The sequence below is a fragment of the Colletotrichum phormii genome, assembly GCF_030913505.1.
Source record: "Colletotrichum phormii strain CBS 102054 chromosome Unknown BDP81scaffold_6, whole genome shotgun sequence".
NCBI lineage: Eukaryota > Fungi > Ascomycota > Sordariomycetes > Glomerellales > Glomerellaceae > Colletotrichum > Colletotrichum phormii.
In genome coordinates, this window is record NW_026851448.1 from 863348 (window position 1) to 880358 (window position 17011).

Consider the following 17011-nt stretch of genomic DNA (forward strand, 5'->3'; position numbering starts at 1 on the left):
CGTGATGGTGGAGAGTTGGCTGGGCCTAGAAGCCGTTGACACCTGCTTACATAACCCGTCAATCTTTGGCAGGAGCTTGGGCTTGGGCTCGCTTGGATGGCGCACGGATCAACCGCAACCTTATGACGTCCGTTTGGTCCGCTGCAGGGACTTTGACCACTGCCCACCAGGCACCCCGCCAAGCGGATCCTCGGCCGCCCTAAAGTATTGAAAGTTCGGGGCATCCCCCCCCAAGCTTCCCGGACCTCCCTCCAACATCTCCAGATCCAACTTGCACCACTCTCTAACCATGGCCGCCTTTCTTCGACAAAAGCAGACAGGCATGCAGAATGACCTGTCTGCGTCAATCATCCCAGAGCTCTTCGCTCCCGATTACCAGTCCGCATATGGAATCAACTCTCAGGTTAGGTCAGTAGCCAAGCTACCCCACGTTGACGCGCGTCAACTCTATGGCATTTCGAGCTGCAGACTGTGATGTGAAGACCGAGACTGACTGAAAATGGTGTAGCTGCCTAGCCTACGATCCGATCCAGTCCCTCCTCGCAATTGCGACCAACGAGTCCAAGTTCGGCCCCGGCAAGATCTTCGTCTTTGGCCAAAACAGAGTCTCCAAGGTCCTCGAGCCGCCAAGGCACGCATCCTTCCGCTCACTCCACTTCACCGCCAATAAGCTTGTCTCCCTCGATGCCAAGAACGAACTCGGAGTATGGGACCTCGACACTGCGAAGCGCATCGCTGCTCTCGTCTGCCCCGGTCAGGTCGTCTCCATCATCACAGATCCCATGCTTGATTGGGCCTTTCTTGGCATGGCCACCGGAGAGGTCTTGGCCTACGATTTGGATAGGGAAAACATCGCGAGGTCGTTCCGGCTACTGAACTTCTGGAAGGAGAGAGATCCCAATGCCCGCATTGTTGGGTTGGTGGGCATTTCTTTGCATCCGAGAGATATTGGGCAAATGCTCATCGCGTACACCACGGGCATTGTTATCTACTCGTTCAAGCAAAACAAAGCTCTCAAATTCTTCGAATACGTACTACAACCAGGTGCACCTGGTGGTGGAGGGCCACCTCCGGACACGGTTCGCAGGCCGAGAGTCACCCATGCTCTCTGGCATCCAACAGGAACCTTCATCATGACGGCGCATGAAGATGGCAGTTTGGTGTTCTGGGATCCCAAGGATGGCCGCATCATCATGGCCAGGACCCTCACGGAGATGCATGTCGATCAGGCAACACCGAACGCTGGGCAAGTCGGCTACGCAGAGCCATATGGACGTATTGCTTGGTGCTGCAAGGAGAACCCGGATGATACTGGGCTCTTGATTTCCGGCGGTCAAAGCCCGGAATCCCCTCAAGAGGGGCTGACCTTCATCGAATTAGGCCAGACGCCGATTTACGCCACTTCGAGTTGGCAAGTTCTCCAGGATCATCTCAAAGGCAAACGCCAAATCACCTTGCCTACTCCACCGGGCGCCCAAGTCGCCGACTTCCTCCTCATCCCTCGTTCTTCGCCTTATTTTGCCGGCGCACAAGATCCTATTGCGATCATGACTCTCCTGACTTCGGGCGAGTTGCTGACGATGAGCTTTCCGTCGGGATATCCCATCAGTCCCACAAACCAGCTGCATCCGTCCATCTCCTTCATTCATCCATATGTGAACAAATTTGCTGTGCAAACACTGGATAGAGGTCGCTGGATGGGCATGATTGAGACCAGAAACCAAGGCGAACCTTTCTTGAAGGGTGGTGCCGAGACCGCAAAGCCGAAGCGCAGATACGAAGGCCGCACGATCTTCCAGATAGCACATGGGGACAGCACCGTGCGACTTTGGGATGCTGGTCATAATGATGAGGTCGAGAATCCGACCATGCTGCAAGTTGATGTGGCGCGCGCATTGGACCGCTACGAAGACATCGAAATCACGGCGATGAACATGGCCCCCAGCACTGGTGAATTTGCGGTGGGAACTCGTACGGGCGAATTAGTTCTCTACAGATGGGCCGGCAACCGGTTCTTTGGCAAAGACCACCATGAGGATCTGCCACCTAGTCCGGGAGCGCTGACGGACATCAGCTCAAGAGCAGAGCCCGGTCTCAAGGAGGGCTTGCAGCCATGGCAACTGTACGAGATGATGCAAGGTCCTATCACGGCCGCCTGCGTCTCAGATGTGGGATTCGTAGGTGTCGGCTCTGAGGGTGGCTTCTTCAGTGTCATAGACCTGCGCGGTCCCTCTGTCATCTTCCAAATCTCCATGACGGAATTCGCCCAGCAATCCAAGAGATCTTCTTTCTTGAAGGGATCCCACGGCAACGCTCATGGAAAGGAGTGGCCGGTAGCCATTGAGTTCAGCGTTATGACGCTGGAAGGCGACAACTATTCTAGCATCTGTTGTTTCGTGGGAACCAATCTTGGCAAGGTGGCTACTTTCAAATTGCTGCCGTCTGGCAACAGCTACTCTGTCAAGCTAGCTGGCGTCCAGCATTTTGACGGCAAGATAGTTGCACTTTGCCCCATCCAAGCAGACTCTGGAAGGCCTGCTCTTGCAACGGGTCCAATTGTTGCGGGACTCAGAAATGGGCAGCAAGTCAATGGCGTTCTGATAGCTGGTAAGCCCCTTTGACGCGACACTTTTTGCGCCATTCGAAACTGACAAACTACTAGTGACACAAACTGAGATTCGAATCTTCAAGCCCGCCGGCGGGAAGGGCGCTTCCAAGACCTTCGATGACATTATGTGCGATGCAGCAAACGTCACTGAATTCGAACTCCACGGCTTCGCCATTGTCGGTGTGTTCGGTGATCGGACGACTCGTGCATTCTCCATCCCTGGTCTGAAGGAAATTGGCAACGCGCCGCTCCCCATGCTCGATGGCAGTCGCACCCTTTCGTCCGTAGTGACGCAGACTGGCGATATCTTCGGCTGGACCGGCCCTAGTGAGATTGCTGTCCTTAATGTTTGGGGAACTGCCAAAAATCTTGAGGTTAGCGATGACATCCTCATCAACCCCGAGCTCGTCACACCTCCACGCCCCACGATCTCGAACATGCAGTGGCTTTCCGGCACGCAGCACATCTCTCCGACTGACCTCGACCTCCTGATCGACCCCAACCGTCCGCCAAGCCGGCGGATGATGGCGGCGGCGGCAGCTGAAGCGAGAGCTGCCCGCTCTGCAGGTCAGCCCGGATCGAGTAATGCGGGAGGATCCAACGAAGGTTGGGGTGATTACCTGACGAGACAGCTCAACGAGCGTACCGAGAAGCTGAACGTCATGAACGACAGCATGGACAGCCTGCAAAACCAGAGCCAGGGTTGGGCAGACGATGTTGGCAAATACATTAACAAACAGAAGAGGAACGTTGTACTTGGAGGGATCAAGGGCAAGTTCTTCTAAATCTACTGGCTACCTATGATGAAATGAGTAATGGCTGCTACGGCCTCAAGGGGATATTTTTAGAGCTTTGTGTAAGATTAGGGCGTTAGGCATTGAACTACTTTCACTCTTAATTTTTCAAGATGACAATGGAGATGAATTTTCCATTTTGGTAACGAAGAGCGTATGCCTCGCTTGATCCATGCCGTCAAGATGATGAGCAGCCTGCTGCAAGGGGCTTGAAAACTTTTGACCAAACTCGCCCCATTTGCAAATTCTTCCTTTAACCCAACCTTGTCATATGACTACATCCCCTAAACCACCACGTAATCCTCTTTTCCTCGTACCAAGACTATTTATATCAACAAAGATGAACACAAACCCCGGCTCTTTTATATCATCTGCCATTATTCATATGGATTCGATCGCTGGACTCGGCTCGCTTCGCATCGGTCGCATCGATCGACGAGGTAGTACAGGCTTTTTCGGTCTGCGGTTTCTATCTCATCGCGTTCTTCGTCTCGGGGCCTCGAGAGCAACGTCGTTCGGACTACTGCGTCAGCCGACAACTTGCGGGAATGGGGTTACTTGCCTGGTCGTTTGTACGTTCACTCAGCGGAACCTTGTGACGTCTTTATCGTCGATAGACAAACTTTTCGTGATGTAGGATTTGGCTGTAGGCTTGCGTGTCAGTATTAGGGGCTGGGGTGCTTACCTCCTTATCTTTAGAACGTCCGAGAGCTGAGCATTTCGTCTTTAGGGGCCTGGAAGAGATTGCTTTCAGCGTGTGAGAGGGGGGCTGGAGAGACTTACAGTTTCCGTGGCGACACTTGTGGTTTGACACGATGTGAAGTGATGCATCAAGCAAGCCCTGTGGTTAGCGTTTGAGAAGTGAGGGTAGAGAACTTACAGACAAAATTGTAGATTGATGGCTTGGCTCGTACTTTTCTGGGGTTGTTAGCGTGACGAGAGATCGAGGACTTACAGACGATCTGTTTCAAGATTTTGAATGGAACGGTTGGGGTACGTAAAAGTCTAGCTCCGTTAGTAGGAAAAGAAGAAGAAAACTTACGGTGAGATAAATCTTTAACCTCTCATCGTCTTTGGTCGTGAACCCTTGATAATCAGAATTGTGGAGAGAGAAACGAAACCTACAATCAGTTTAAAAGGCGAAGAAGAAGAATAGCATCAAGTTCTACGATTGGATGTCTAAATGGCTAGTCAAGTCAGCGTATGGGAGGGGGCAGGACGTACTGGAAGAACCCAGGCGATTGGGCTCACGCGGTCTTGAAGCTACTGATGTACTATTTCTGGTCAGCAAAGAGTGAGGGACTCGGAAAACTCACCAGCTTCAAGTATAAGGTCACCATTTGAGAAAACGCGATGCCCTGCGGTCTGTCAGTGAAACAAGGCGAAGTCGTGACTTACATGCAAAGGTCAGAGAGAGATCGGACTGTCAGGCTCAAGAACAATCTCGATTGCGCTCAAAGCCTCAAATCGCGGCGACGGGGAATTGGGCGGCCATTATTATAGAGGAAATCATACCTAAGTCTGTGGGTTGTCTTGACGTTAGCAAATAAAGTCGAGGGAGCTCTCACCTGCATGATGGAAGCTGGCTGATGTTGGAGTGTGTGATGAGGACGAGAGAAATTATTTTCCTTGCTTGGATGAGGACCAGAAGCTATATAGAACCAACCTTCGAAGCTCAATCTTCAAGTTCCATCGAAGTCGAGTCCTTGAAACACGTTTCATCCACGGTATGCTTTGTTGCATTTCCTTGTCGGCGGGAACTGAATAAGAGGTCGAGTCTACAGGTGCCTTGTGTCGAGGACCAAGATGATCCAAAAAGCCAGAGGCTGACGACTGGCTGTGAGTGAAAGACAGTGTCGTATCAGAAACTCGTCAAGTCGGACTCTTTGTCTTTTTGTTTCTTGCACGGATTCGACCTCAAACGGGGCCGGTCTTTGTGGGGTTCGAATTGTCGACACCAGGATTCCCCAAAGAACCAGCTCTGGCCACCTCTTTCTTCAACGGAAAGTCATGAGCGAGGATGACGATGGCTTGCATGATGGAGCACTGAACTCATTTGCTTTCATCGTATTTCTATGATAAGACACTTACCTTCTTTCCCCGCAAATATTCGACAGACCTTCAAATTTCTATGTCGTCAGTACTCCCAGTCTCCAACGTCTTAATCATACCAGATGGCCGGAACTGGATTTTACATAACGCCTGTGATGGGCTGGCTCATTGAGCGAGCGAAAGTGGCAACCGGCACATATCCCAGATTATTTAATGAGTCAGGTGGATTCCAGACCTCAGTCGAGGAGTGTGCAACTACAAGTTCCCGACTTTGTACCTTGGTTGCACCTATGTAACCGCGACCATAGAGTCTAGAATCTTGCCCACAGCATACAGTGCCGAAATTCACCCGTGACATCAAAGGATTGTTATGAGACGTTTATATCACTATTCCCGTCACGTCCGCTATTAACTTCGTTGACGGAAAATACACGACTGCGAAAGCGTTGCTACCATCGCGGCTTATATTTACTTCCAGGACCTCTTGACTATCTATCCAGTTCCTTTAAGCTTGATGAGATTTTACTAGCACTGGTATTCTCGCTAAGTCCATGAAGCAAAAAGAGGCTTCATATTTGGCATAATTAAGGACTAGGCGGATAAAGTTCCCTTGACGTTTCCTTTCGGCCTTCTCATTCCTTTTGGAATAGGGTTTGCACAGCCAAAGCATCACGTTAGTCAATGTAATCAATGCTAGAGACCATGAACCTGTCGAAAATGAAGGAGCCTCATGTATTGGCCCCCTATAAAAACACCCATCGCCGCAGTAAATATGTTCATCAAGAACCTCAGGCTTCTCGATGAGCGTCGCGGCCAGCTAATACCGGCGGGACAACGGGCGTTCAGTCTTGTACTGAGCAGTGAGACTGTGTGATACCGGCAGCCTTTCATGTGATTGAGACTCTCCTGCAAGCGAAAACCCGAATTCATTAATGATCTCACCATTTCTTTGTTCCTCGCATTCTCCCCGATAGATTTATGACTAGATACGTTATCGAGACAGCGAGTGAGTGTCAAGCACTTCAAGACACACTCATAGTAAAGAAAGAAGAGACTTTATACTGGGCTGAAGAGTTAATAGATGCGGGCTCCTGGTTTATTTTACCATTGACCATTTCCCATAACTAAGGTACAGTATAGAACTCCCACAGGTCCCACTCTTTTATTCCTTACTGCATTTTAAACGTCTTTTTTGACCAGATAATAGATGCACTATAAAGACAGCATGTCGAGCACCTCATTTTTTTTTTAGCAAGAAAAGATGAGATTTGAGATAGGTGCAAAAGGCCCAACGGGAGCGGGAACCGATGGGGCATCTACCATCTAGCACCTTCCAGTATTGAAACAGCAACGCTCACAAGAGTGTACAAGAACGTGCCAGCTCTGCAACATTTCAAAATTACTACCGGACCTAATATTTTCTATGTGACAGACCGTATGGTATAGGGACATGCCTTTGGTTCCTAAGGACGGGGTAGGAGCCTGGAAGATGGGGTGTCTTTGCAGTCACGGTTCAATGAATATTTTCGTTTGATTGAACTAGGGAACATGGACTCATTCAATAGATATTTGTGGTGCAAAGCCCTTGAGGCGAATAAGAGAGTACGTCAAATTCAAACCCTGCAACTCACCTTACTGACTCTGAGATGTCGAGTACCTTAGCAAAGCAAGTCCAGAGCAAAAGCTGAAAAACCACATTGATATGTCTGTAATCTCCTGCCTGTGAGACTGGGATCCCGTGGCCTGGCGGCTAATAATCCGAATAGGACATGACGAAAAGAGAACCTACCTAGGACCTTGCCCCTGAACGGGGGGCGTCAGCGGAACATCTTGCATACCAGCTGCAATGGCCTCAATCCGTGGCGGCTTCGCCTTCTTCTTCTTCTGCTCCTCGCTGTACCGTGGAACACGGTCACCATCGGCCGGAACATCGCTTTCCTCACCCCCGCCTCTCACGGACTCCTCGGAAGGCCGTTGAACCACAAAGACGTCGTCGTCCTCCCGCACGCTTCCATGGCCCGAAAGACCGCCGGTGTCGGCCACACCCGAGGCCTGCTGTTTATGCCCAGGCTCGAATCTCAATTGATTATGGCGCGGGTGCATACCAAACTCCTTGATGTAAAAGTCCAACGTCATTTGCAAGTTACGACTGTCCTCGCGAATAAACTCGTGCTGGTTCTTGAGCGTCTTGTGGACTTTTTGGAGCTCTTCGAGGTCCATGGCGAGGGAACGGAAGGTCTTTTTGTCGCGCGCTAGGTTAGATGCGGAAGTGTACTGCGAAGTAGATTGCCAAGAAGCAGATGACCGAGACGACGACGAGGCCTATTACGAGGCGTTTGGCGCCTGGGCAGGTGACGCCGTCAAAGTTGCCAAGTACGCGGGGAGCGAGCGTGTCTCTGAGAGGTTCGTGGGGAGGCATCTTGTTTTTGGGCTTGGTTCTGTCAATGATGTTAGCAAAAATAGGAGTGGAGATGTACCTGGTAATGCTTGTGGGTGTGTAATGGTAGTTGGCTTTTGATGTCTGACTTCGTTTAGGATGGGAGAAGAAGAAGCAACAGCCGGTGAGCCTCTGGGCTTATGAAGACCTTCTTCGAAGAATCTAGCCTGCTCAGGCCTCGCACCGTAGTCTTGGTTCGTTGTTTCTGGAACACAAAGTACAGATGTATTGAGTTCGGGTGTGTTCTCTCAGCGTCTTTGTGCGTCCCCATATATAATGTCTAACAAAGGAAGCCGATACGCTTTGATCAACAGTGATTCGTCAAAGGATATGTGACCGATGCATAGACCTTCGGTCAGGACACAAGAAGATGAACACAATCAAAGATCTCACATAACGACTGACAATGGAAACGACAGCAACGCTGACCAACCACAGAGTGGCCGCTGAAAGCGATATCGAATTATTTCGACTCATGAATTGCCAGAGATCCTTCGGGTCCAGCAATGATACCTCAGCAAGGCTCCGAGGAAGCTTTTCTTGGCATGGTACCAGCCGATGAACCGAACGTGTAGTCACCAGGTATGCATAAGTACACAAAAGGTGTCGCTCAGTGAGGCGTTCGGCCAGCAGGATCTTGCATTCTGTTTTGGATCGATATCCGGAATAGCGGTCTGGAGAGCTGCGGCAAGAACGTCACTTATGGCAGGACGACAGAAACCAGGCGCAAGCTGCATCTCGCCCGATCCGGATTTGTGTGGGTAGAGCAGTTGGGATGCAACATGAGGGGCCACTCGCACACCATCAACCAAGGCCGAGATTTCGACAAGCGAAAGTGACTGAGAAGCCAGGGACCAAGAGAGCCTGGGCGCCCGCTTCGAGTCGATATAGTGCGGCACAGACAGACAGGGGAGGCCAGCGGGACACCCGTACTCGCCTCACACGGGCGCATGGTCGATGGTTTCCCCTCAGGGCCCGCGTCGGTCTCCCGAGATGTTTGCTTGATCGCTCCGGCAATTGCCCTTGTATTGAAGGGTGATACGAGAAACTGCAGTTACTCAGGGGTATGTTGATGAGGCTCAAGAAGGAGAGGCAGTATAGACGAAGGCCGGATACCAGCCCGTTGTGACCTGGGCACAGAAAACCCATCAACAAAACAGGCCATTTTGCCGTCGACATAGTCAACACGATCGCAACAAGATCGACATGCCTGCGCGCCTCTTGCATGGCAATGCCTGGCTGCCCCGGGCCCGAAAGGCAGCGGTCAAACCCTGGAGTATCCTGCGGCCATCAAGAAAAAGCAATGATGAAAAGTGCAGAATTGGAAGAAGCAAAATGAGGCCCGCTACCGATCCATGAAGAAAAAGTGACTTCGACGAACACGGTCGATTGTAGTCATCGATCCGCAACGATGTTGCCCGGTGGAAATGGCAGTTTTCTCTTCCTCACTCACCGCCATATGGCATGGATGATACGAGGCTGTCTTGGCTGTCAGGTTTCAGAATGTTCGTGGAGGCCTTTGGACATGTTTTGTTGCTGTGGCGTATTTCAAGTTGTGGAGTCTTCTTGATAGGCAGCAGTTTGGTAATCCGCTCGACATTGGCCAAGTGGTGGAGAGGATATGTTTCGATGGGCTGGCGAGCTCAGAACCGGTCAGGGATGGTGGTTGCAGCCAGCGGCAGCCAGGACCGGCGGGCAAAATTTTGCGTGTTGGTACGGCCGCATGATGCGTGTCCACCTTCTAATTAACCCTATCAGTCGCGGCGAAGAGTGGGATTGGGAGAAGCAGACCACCGTGCCGGGGTACCTTGGTCTTCGCCGTCGTACTGACAGGTTCGCAGCAGGACTTGCTCGGGAGCTGGTTTGGCTGCGTTATCAGGTACCCCAGGTTGTGGGCCTGGACACTGGGCGAGTAGGCCGGAGCTGTGTTACGGAACCAGTTTCACTCGCATTTGCTGTATTGTGGGATGTGTTCTGCGGTTGCTTGCATAATGGCGGGATGCGGTACTCCATCGGTCCAGCTGCTCGGGTTCGGGCGGTACATGAAAGGTGTCGCTCACCCTATGAGGAGAAAGCATGGATAGTGGCGATGCTGAAAACTCCCATCACTAGGTGTGATGACCTCGCTCATGGCTCTGTCATCGAGTTTGGTACACTCACCGTCCTTCGTAGCCTCCGTTGAGGATCAGAAACGGCGTGTTTATTCACAGGACCCTCACTTGAAGTGTAAAAATTGGAGTGACGGGCGACCGATCGTGTGCTGGCAGTGCAAGGCGCCAAAGACGTTGACAGCGTACGCGAAGTCATGCCTGTGATGATTGCGGTTAAAAAAGTTCGTGAGGACATGCTGCCAATAGCCTTTAGCTCCGAGGTAGAAGCGTCTTGTAGATATGAATCGGGCTAGGGTTGCATAAAATATGCATTCCCGACATGAACTCTCAGGTTCAGACGGCCCAGATTGCTGAACCGGCTTGAAGCAATTCCTAACGACACCCTAACGGACTACTGCCGTCTGCGTATCTTGGCCTGGCGCTGGTGTGGTCAAGATATCACGCATCATAGCTTCTTTGGGGGTTCTATCTTGGTTTCCACTCCGTACTGTAGGGTAGTGTCCCCAGGGCGATGATAGGGACCTTCGAACCGAGGACTCAAGGATATTGATTGTATGCCACGTGGCGCCGTGGCATCGCTGCCAAGGTTGTCTGGATGAAGGCGTGCTGTCGCGCGCAGGGTTCGGATGTTTATGTACTGCTACCGGTCAGCATTTCTCTCCACCTTCGTGTGTGGTGCTAGGAGAGGGCGGGTGCCGTGGGGCCAAGTAAAAATGACAAACTACCACCAAAGCTGGCGGGGATTGATGTGACAAGGTGAGGGGGACAAGGAACTACGACATTGTGAGTCCCGACTCATGCTGAGCGTATCCGGACCTACTGCGTACCTGGTAAGGTAAGGTGTGTAAGAAGTACGTACTCGAAGCGCAAGACAACGTATGAGAACTAGGTAGCTTTGGAGCCTGCCGGACGAAATCTACTCCGTAGACAATGTCCAGGGTCGCCGGGAGGCCGGCCGGGATGGTTCTATCCAGAAGAGAGAATAGAAGCTCCAAACATGGGTGGCCCTTGAAAAAAAGAAGCTCCAGGGGCCGACCAGGGGACAGGGCAGGGGTGAATGGCAACTCCAAAGCGGAAAGGAGCACCCACCACCCTGGTCCTTCCATATCATTTACTCCACCCTCCAATTCTACGGAGTATCCGTACCTTCTGCCCTTTCCATGCCGTCTGGCACGGAACCATTTGGTACGGGATCCATCTGGCGTGGATTCATCTGGTGCCTCAGGTGCCTACCGATTGGGCGACTCTTCAGAACTTGGAGTAAGGTAGGGCAAGGTAGAAAGGCAGGAGAAAGCGGATGACCTCGCCCTTTTCCTGCCTCTCCCTGCCTTGGGTACCACGCGGAAAGCACTCCTCAGTCCTCACCGCCTTCCGTCCTCTATCCATGTCCCATCCGAGCTGGCTTCGTCTCCGCCCTTTCCATCATCATGTCGCGGCTCTACCGGCCTCAGCCTTCAGCCCGCCGTAAGTCACTTTCTCACATTCTCACAATCTCATTATCCCACAATCTCACAATCCCACAATCTCACAATCTCACAGCCTCTGCTCAACAAATTTGCCTGGCATCGGTCAGTCTAGCGTACTTTATTCGCAGGCCAGCTTTTCGCCGCTACGGATACGGACTACCACCCCGAACAACAACCCTGCCTCGATCCCTTCGACCACCCAACCAACCACCTACGGCACTTTCGGCTTGTTTCGAATCTAATCTGCTGATCGTGAGTTGTTCACGCCTTCGTATTTCTTTGCTAATGACCGACGCTGTCTGCCTTGGCCAGCTACAGGGGCCAAATCCGACTGCCAAAGCTCACTCTACCATTGTCCGTCCATGTCGGACCCGGTGTTCGCCTTCCGCCTTTGCCTCCAACTACGCCCGCCGTCAACTTGACGACTGCGGGCTGATCGATAATCAGGCCGCTCCCCGCTACTGCCGGACAGGATCCACGGACGAGGTCAATCATCCTATGGCGGTCTCTACGAGTGGCTGGCCAAAAGAATAGCTTCCTTCGCCGAACACCCTCCCACCAGTTCCTCCAGAAGCCATTCATAGCCTTCTCAGTCACCTTCAGTTACCGGCGACCTCGATTGCGCAGTGTGGCGTCCGAGACAGACGATTGGCCTCTTTAAAGCTCACCGCTTTTCAGCATTGAGCGCCCTAGCACCAAGCCTCCCGTACTGAAGGACTTCTTCATCACGTCTGCGCCGCGTGCGCAGGAAGACGCATCCCGGGGGGCAAGGCTACAAGAAAACCGTCGCCCTTTCCCCGCACCTCTTCGAGCCCGCCCTGTTCTCTCCTTCAAGGATGTACTGGGTGTGAACTCAAGACAATTTGACCCATGAAGGCGACATTTCTCCAAGTGGGAAACATGACCTACCCGAATCCCTGCATTGGTCTGTCTGCAAGCTCCTCGGTCGCAGTCGCGACAAGAAATTTTTGGATCATCCCCATCCAATTTGGGGGCTTTTCCCAGGGTGGTCTTGTTGCTTTGCGGACACCGCACTTCCCACCGGTAGACTACCACACTACTTACCTACCTTAGTTTTCTGTCAAGCACGATCACCCGCTTTCTTCGCCTTACCTCCCCACACTCCCACCATCATTTCTCTCACCTGCGCGCCACCCTTTCCCCCAGTGTTCTCCACCCTGTTTGTCCTCCTCTAGCAACACTCCAGACGCAACGACGCCTACGTCTCAGTCTGATGCATCCTACGAAATTGCACCTGTCAGATTTGCCACTTACTGGCCACGTTCATGATGTACATGGCCCTGTTCCTGAACTTATCCCGACCGCTAACCCTGCAGGCAGGAAAACTAGGTACCAAAAGGCACAATGATCACCGAATCAAGTTCTTCTGACAGTCAGGCACAAGGCCAATGCCGGACTTGACGACTCAAAATACCGACGCTTTAACTGAAAGGAAACTTGGGTACCGGGCAAGTCGCCAAGTATCCGAGGCGGTCGTCTGTCATCCCGCCTCCCTCTGCCTCGCCTTTGGATGGACTGTGTGTCTAAGTAGCCATCACCCATCTTGGTCGGTACTCAGTGCCGTGTCCTATGCCTTGGCCGTCGCCGCCCTTCGCCAATCTCTCATCTGTTCTCCCCCACGCACTTCACGCCCTTTTGACCGCTTCCAGAAGGCGTCCAAATCTGGGCCGCCGGCAACTCTCTTGTTCCTAGCAACACTTTCACGTTCATTTACTTAAATTCTATCTTTCGCCACTTGACCTCCATTGTGAGATTTACTCTGTAGCCATCTACTATCTCTATTCCTCCCCTGAAAGAAGGCCCAAACACCTCCTTGATGTGCGTCAAGCGAATACTAGACGTCTGAAATTTGAACGATCCCTCAGCTTCAACTTCGTCACCACGGTCATCGCCTTCTCTATACTTTACTGTTCGCTTTTGTTCTCTTTCGGAATTACACAGCATCGTCACCATGACCGCCAGCCACACATCCTCACAGCATAACCATACTGGAAGCTCGTAAGACACTTGTTTCATGTCCCAACTGTCCCGAATGGACTCTCCTTTTATTAGTGACTAACGTTTAACAGCAGCAGCAAGTCTGCCGGAAAGCCTCCCTCCGACGAAAAGCCCTCACGAAAAGTCCGCCTCGACATGTTTAACAAAGACAACAAAGACGATCTAATTTCCCGTCTTCACGATGGCCAATCCAAAACTCAGACCCTTGAAGACAAGCTTGGTGAACACCTCGCGAAACTCCCATAAACGACTACGACGAAACACTCGTGCACTCAAGCATACCCCGCCATCACTTCCAGATCCCGTGTACACTACAACCCGTCACTATATTTCCTTCTGGCTGGTCCAACCTCGTTGTCTCTCCAAATGCCTCCTGCAGTAATGTCGTTCCTCGTTGTTTCAATTATCGAGCTTAGAGAAAAAAATCCCCAGAGTTCTTTCATCTATCATTATGTGCCTAAGAAAGGATGTATCAATTTTCAACGTCCGCCAAGGGCAAGCTAGTGGCTTGGATCATGTATCAAAAGGTTTCGAGGATTATTTTATTTGCAAATAGATGCAATGTTCCCTACGTTCTATGTGGCCCCCCGTCACGAGTCAACTAACCCTGTGCAACCCTGCGCCGCTTCGAGACCTGGAACCCACGACAGTCCGCGGAATTCAACTTTGCGATGGGTGCGGCACCACGGAAATCGATGGTCTTGGTGATGTCTTGTATTTCCATGCCCAACCCACCGCGCCAATGACGACTCATTATTACGCAAAGGAAAAAAAAAAAAAAAAAAAGGCCCGATACCAAACTCCATGGGCACAGGTGACGCAAAGCGCGCGAGTGTCCACGAAAGACACGCGCGTCTCGGCTGCTAAGTCCACGCAACAAGGCTCTCGCCAAGACGAGCCGTGGGTCATTGGCCAGCTATCCGCGAAGCCGAACGGGAGGGCACGCGCGGCCCATTTTCGACATCCTAGTCCTAGACCCCAACCAAACTTTGCTTTTGCTTGGTCAAGGTCGCGCACGTTTGGAGGGGTGGTGCTTATTTGTCTACCACTCCAAACAACTACTGGACCAGTAACTCGTTCTGCTCAACACCGGGCCTCCTCCCCTCCGCGACTTTCCTCCCAACACGAAGAGTGGGTAGTTGACACCCTGGCCTGGCCGCCTGGGGAATGGGGAATGGGGAATGGGGAATGGCATTAGCGTTTGCAAGGTACCTTATCCGTCCCGGACCTTGCTTGATCTTCTCCACTGAACCCCGCGATGATGCTAATTGTTAGTGGGCCGCAAATCCCTGCACGCCTTGTAGGGCGACGAGAACTCAGCCGAACAAGGGCCGATGACATCGCTGACCATTCAGTGAGAGGTTCAGAGAAGTTGTTGTGAGTCCAGAAATCGTTCGTGGCCTTGAGCCTGCATGTTGTTCTTCTCTAGCTGAAAATTAGGCCCGAGACGCAGCCGTCTGGAATTTAGCCAGCCAGTGCGCTTTCACGCTTGGTCCCCCGAGGCTAAGGCGAACCGGCACTTTGTCAAGCGAAAAGGAATCCCGGCACTTTTGATTTGTTCCGATCTAGTTTCAGGGGATACGTAGATCTGTCTACGGCGTACCCTCGGCACGAATTCAATCGGGACAATCAATGACCGACCGCGCGATGATGATTCGTTCGATGTCTGACAAAGCAGAGCCGCTGACGCTGGCAGCTACACCAACATCCATGTCTGGCTGAATGCAAGAGTTGGGATATGACAGGATCTCTGGATGCCTAGATCTCTCGATGCCTCGTCCGAGAATGCCGTCTCATGGGACGCCTGGTCGCCCGTTCACCGGGAGCGGGCCGTTGACATGTGAACACCGGCGCCGTTGCGCCGTCTGTGGGACCGCACGGACGGGTGGGAACGGTGCAGCCACAGCCGTCGTCCGGTCCCGATCCCTGGGAAAAATGTTTTTTTCTGCCCTTGTTCTGTGCGTTGGCGTGACTCTAGTCGAAGATCGCTAGGTGCTTCGAAAAACGTTGTTCATTGAGGTTAGAGCGCCACAAGCGCGAGCCTTGAAACGACGTCAATCTTGTGTCGACCCCGCGATCGCGGTTCCCAGCGTTTGATGGATGATTTCAATTTCCGCATCTCGTTGTGTTTTAGAGCAAAAAGTGGGAAAATCATCGAGTGTCCTTGACGAGTGCTCAGACATATGGCATGAACACGACCGACCGAGCTTCCTCGCGGTTTTAAGTCAACGCACCCACATTTGGCCACCCCAAAAATCCCTCCCAGCCACCGCATTATTATCCATACCCCAATGTACAAACCACCACAACAATTGCAAAAATCGTCCAGATGCAATTATTTTTTACACACTTATTTATCGATATGTCATGGTCGCATATACCGAAAATAAAGTTGCTCAGGCTCTTAAGGCTATCGGAAACGGTCTCTCTATCAAGAGGGCCTCGATTAAGTTCGGAATACCAAGATCAACACTTCATAATCATATGAATGACCACCAGAACAGAGCAACGGCTTTCGCTAAGCTTCAGAGGCTTTCTCCTTAGCAGGAAGATAAGCTAGCTGAATGGGTTCGCATTCAGCACACTCTGGGTGTCGCACCAACACATGAACAAGTCAGGGAATTTGCTGAGCGAGTTCTGCGTGCCCAGGGGGATAATAATCCCATTAGCAAGAGATGGATCGAAGCTTTCTTAAGAAGAAACCCCTCAATTAAGGTCCAGAGAAGTCGAACCATCGACTCTAGACGTGTTAATGGAGCAACTACTGAGGTAATTAGGCCCTGGTTCCGATTACTCGACATACCAGAGATCAGGAAGATCAAACAAGCCAATAGGTATAATATGGACGAGACTGGTATCCTGGAAGGCAAGGGATCTAATAGGCTGGTCTTGGGCATGGCAGAGACCAAAGCAGTGCGGAAAAAAGAGCCTGGATTGCGTGCCTGGGTGTCGATTATCGAGTGTATCTTAGCTGAGGGTAAAGCCATTAAACCACTGGTGATATTCAAGGGAAAGTTGGTCCAGCAGCAGTGGTTCCCCCTTCAACTTGCCCCATCCGATGGTTGGAAGTTCACAGCAATAGATAATAATGGCTGGACTATAGATGACACTGCTGTTCGATGGTTGAGAAAGGTCTTCCTGCCCTAGACTGAGCCCCCCCCCCCCCCCCCCCTTAGGGGACTCGACAAGCGAAAGGAGCCTCGACTGTTGGTCCTGGATGGGCATGGGAGTCATACGACGACTGAATTTATGTGGGAGTGCTTTATAAATAACGTCTATTTGCTCTTCTTGCCACCACATACATCCCATGTCCTCCAGCCCCTGGATCTAGCAGTCTTTGGACCAGTGAAAACTGCCTACAGAAAGGAGCTCGGAAACCACGATATAATAGACAATTCTACTATCGTTGGAAAGCGGCACTTCTTGGCCTGCTATCCCATCGAGTGCTGTTGGGCTACAGATACATTGCTCCACTCTTTTACCCACTCTTAACCCCTCACATCAGGAATACATGACAGTACGTC

At 51.7% G+C, this 17011-nt stretch overlaps 5 protein-coding genes across 5 annotated transcripts; 3 read left to right on the top strand and 2 right to left on the bottom strand.

Annotated features, from left to right (window-relative positions):
- Positions 1 to 289: 289 nt before the first annotated feature.
- Positions 290 to 3393, top strand: BDP81DRAFT_314792 (lethal giant larvae like, C-terminal-domain-containing protein; the record flags this gene model as incomplete). The annotated part of the gene is made up of 3 exons (XM_060584029.1): positions 290 to 408; positions 509 to 2607; positions 2663 to 3393. The coding sequence occupies 3 exons, from the start codon at positions 290 to 292 to the stop codon at positions 3391 to 3393; spliced, it is 2949 nt and encodes a 982-aa protein (XP_060447447.1).
- Positions 3394 to 7027: 3634 nt separating this feature from the next.
- BDP81DRAFT_192451 (uncharacterized protein) lies at positions 7028 to 7828 on the bottom strand. Its single transcript, XM_060582429.1, has 2 exons — positions 7244 to 7828; positions 7028 to 7167 (listed from the first exon to the last, which is right to left on the bottom strand). Exons 1-2 carry the CDS (start codon positions 7672 to 7674, stop codon positions 7113 to 7115), a joined length of 486 nt encoding a protein of 161 aa, XP_060447448.1. The 5' UTR covers positions 7675 to 7828; the 3' UTR covers positions 7028 to 7112.
- A 2164-nt stretch (positions 7829 to 9992) lies between these two features.
- Positions 9993 to 10582, bottom strand: BDP81DRAFT_422796 (uncharacterized protein). The gene has a single exon (XM_060590027.1). It carries the CDS (start codon positions 10235 to 10237, stop codon positions 10019 to 10021), a length of 219 nt encoding a protein of 72 aa, XP_060447449.1. The 5' UTR covers positions 10238 to 10582; the 3' UTR covers positions 9993 to 10018.
- A 638-nt stretch (positions 10583 to 11220) lies between these two features.
- On the top strand, positions 11221 to 12170 carry BDP81DRAFT_192479 (uncharacterized protein). Its single transcript, XM_060582430.1, has 2 exons — positions 11221 to 11466; positions 11542 to 12170. Exons 1-2 carry the CDS (start codon positions 11430 to 11432, stop codon positions 12000 to 12002), a joined length of 498 nt encoding a protein of 165 aa, XP_060447450.1. The 5' UTR covers positions 11221 to 11429; the 3' UTR covers positions 12003 to 12170.
- A 1270-nt stretch (positions 12171 to 13440) lies between these two features.
- On the top strand, positions 13441 to 13733 carry BDP81DRAFT_392252 (uncharacterized protein; the record flags this gene model as incomplete). Its single annotated transcript, XM_060587682.1, has 2 exons — positions 13441 to 13487; positions 13559 to 13733. The coding sequence occupies 2 exons, from the start codon at positions 13441 to 13443 to the stop codon at positions 13731 to 13733; spliced, it is 222 nt and encodes a 73-aa protein (XP_060447451.1).
- Positions 13734 to 17011: the final 3278 nt, after the last annotated feature.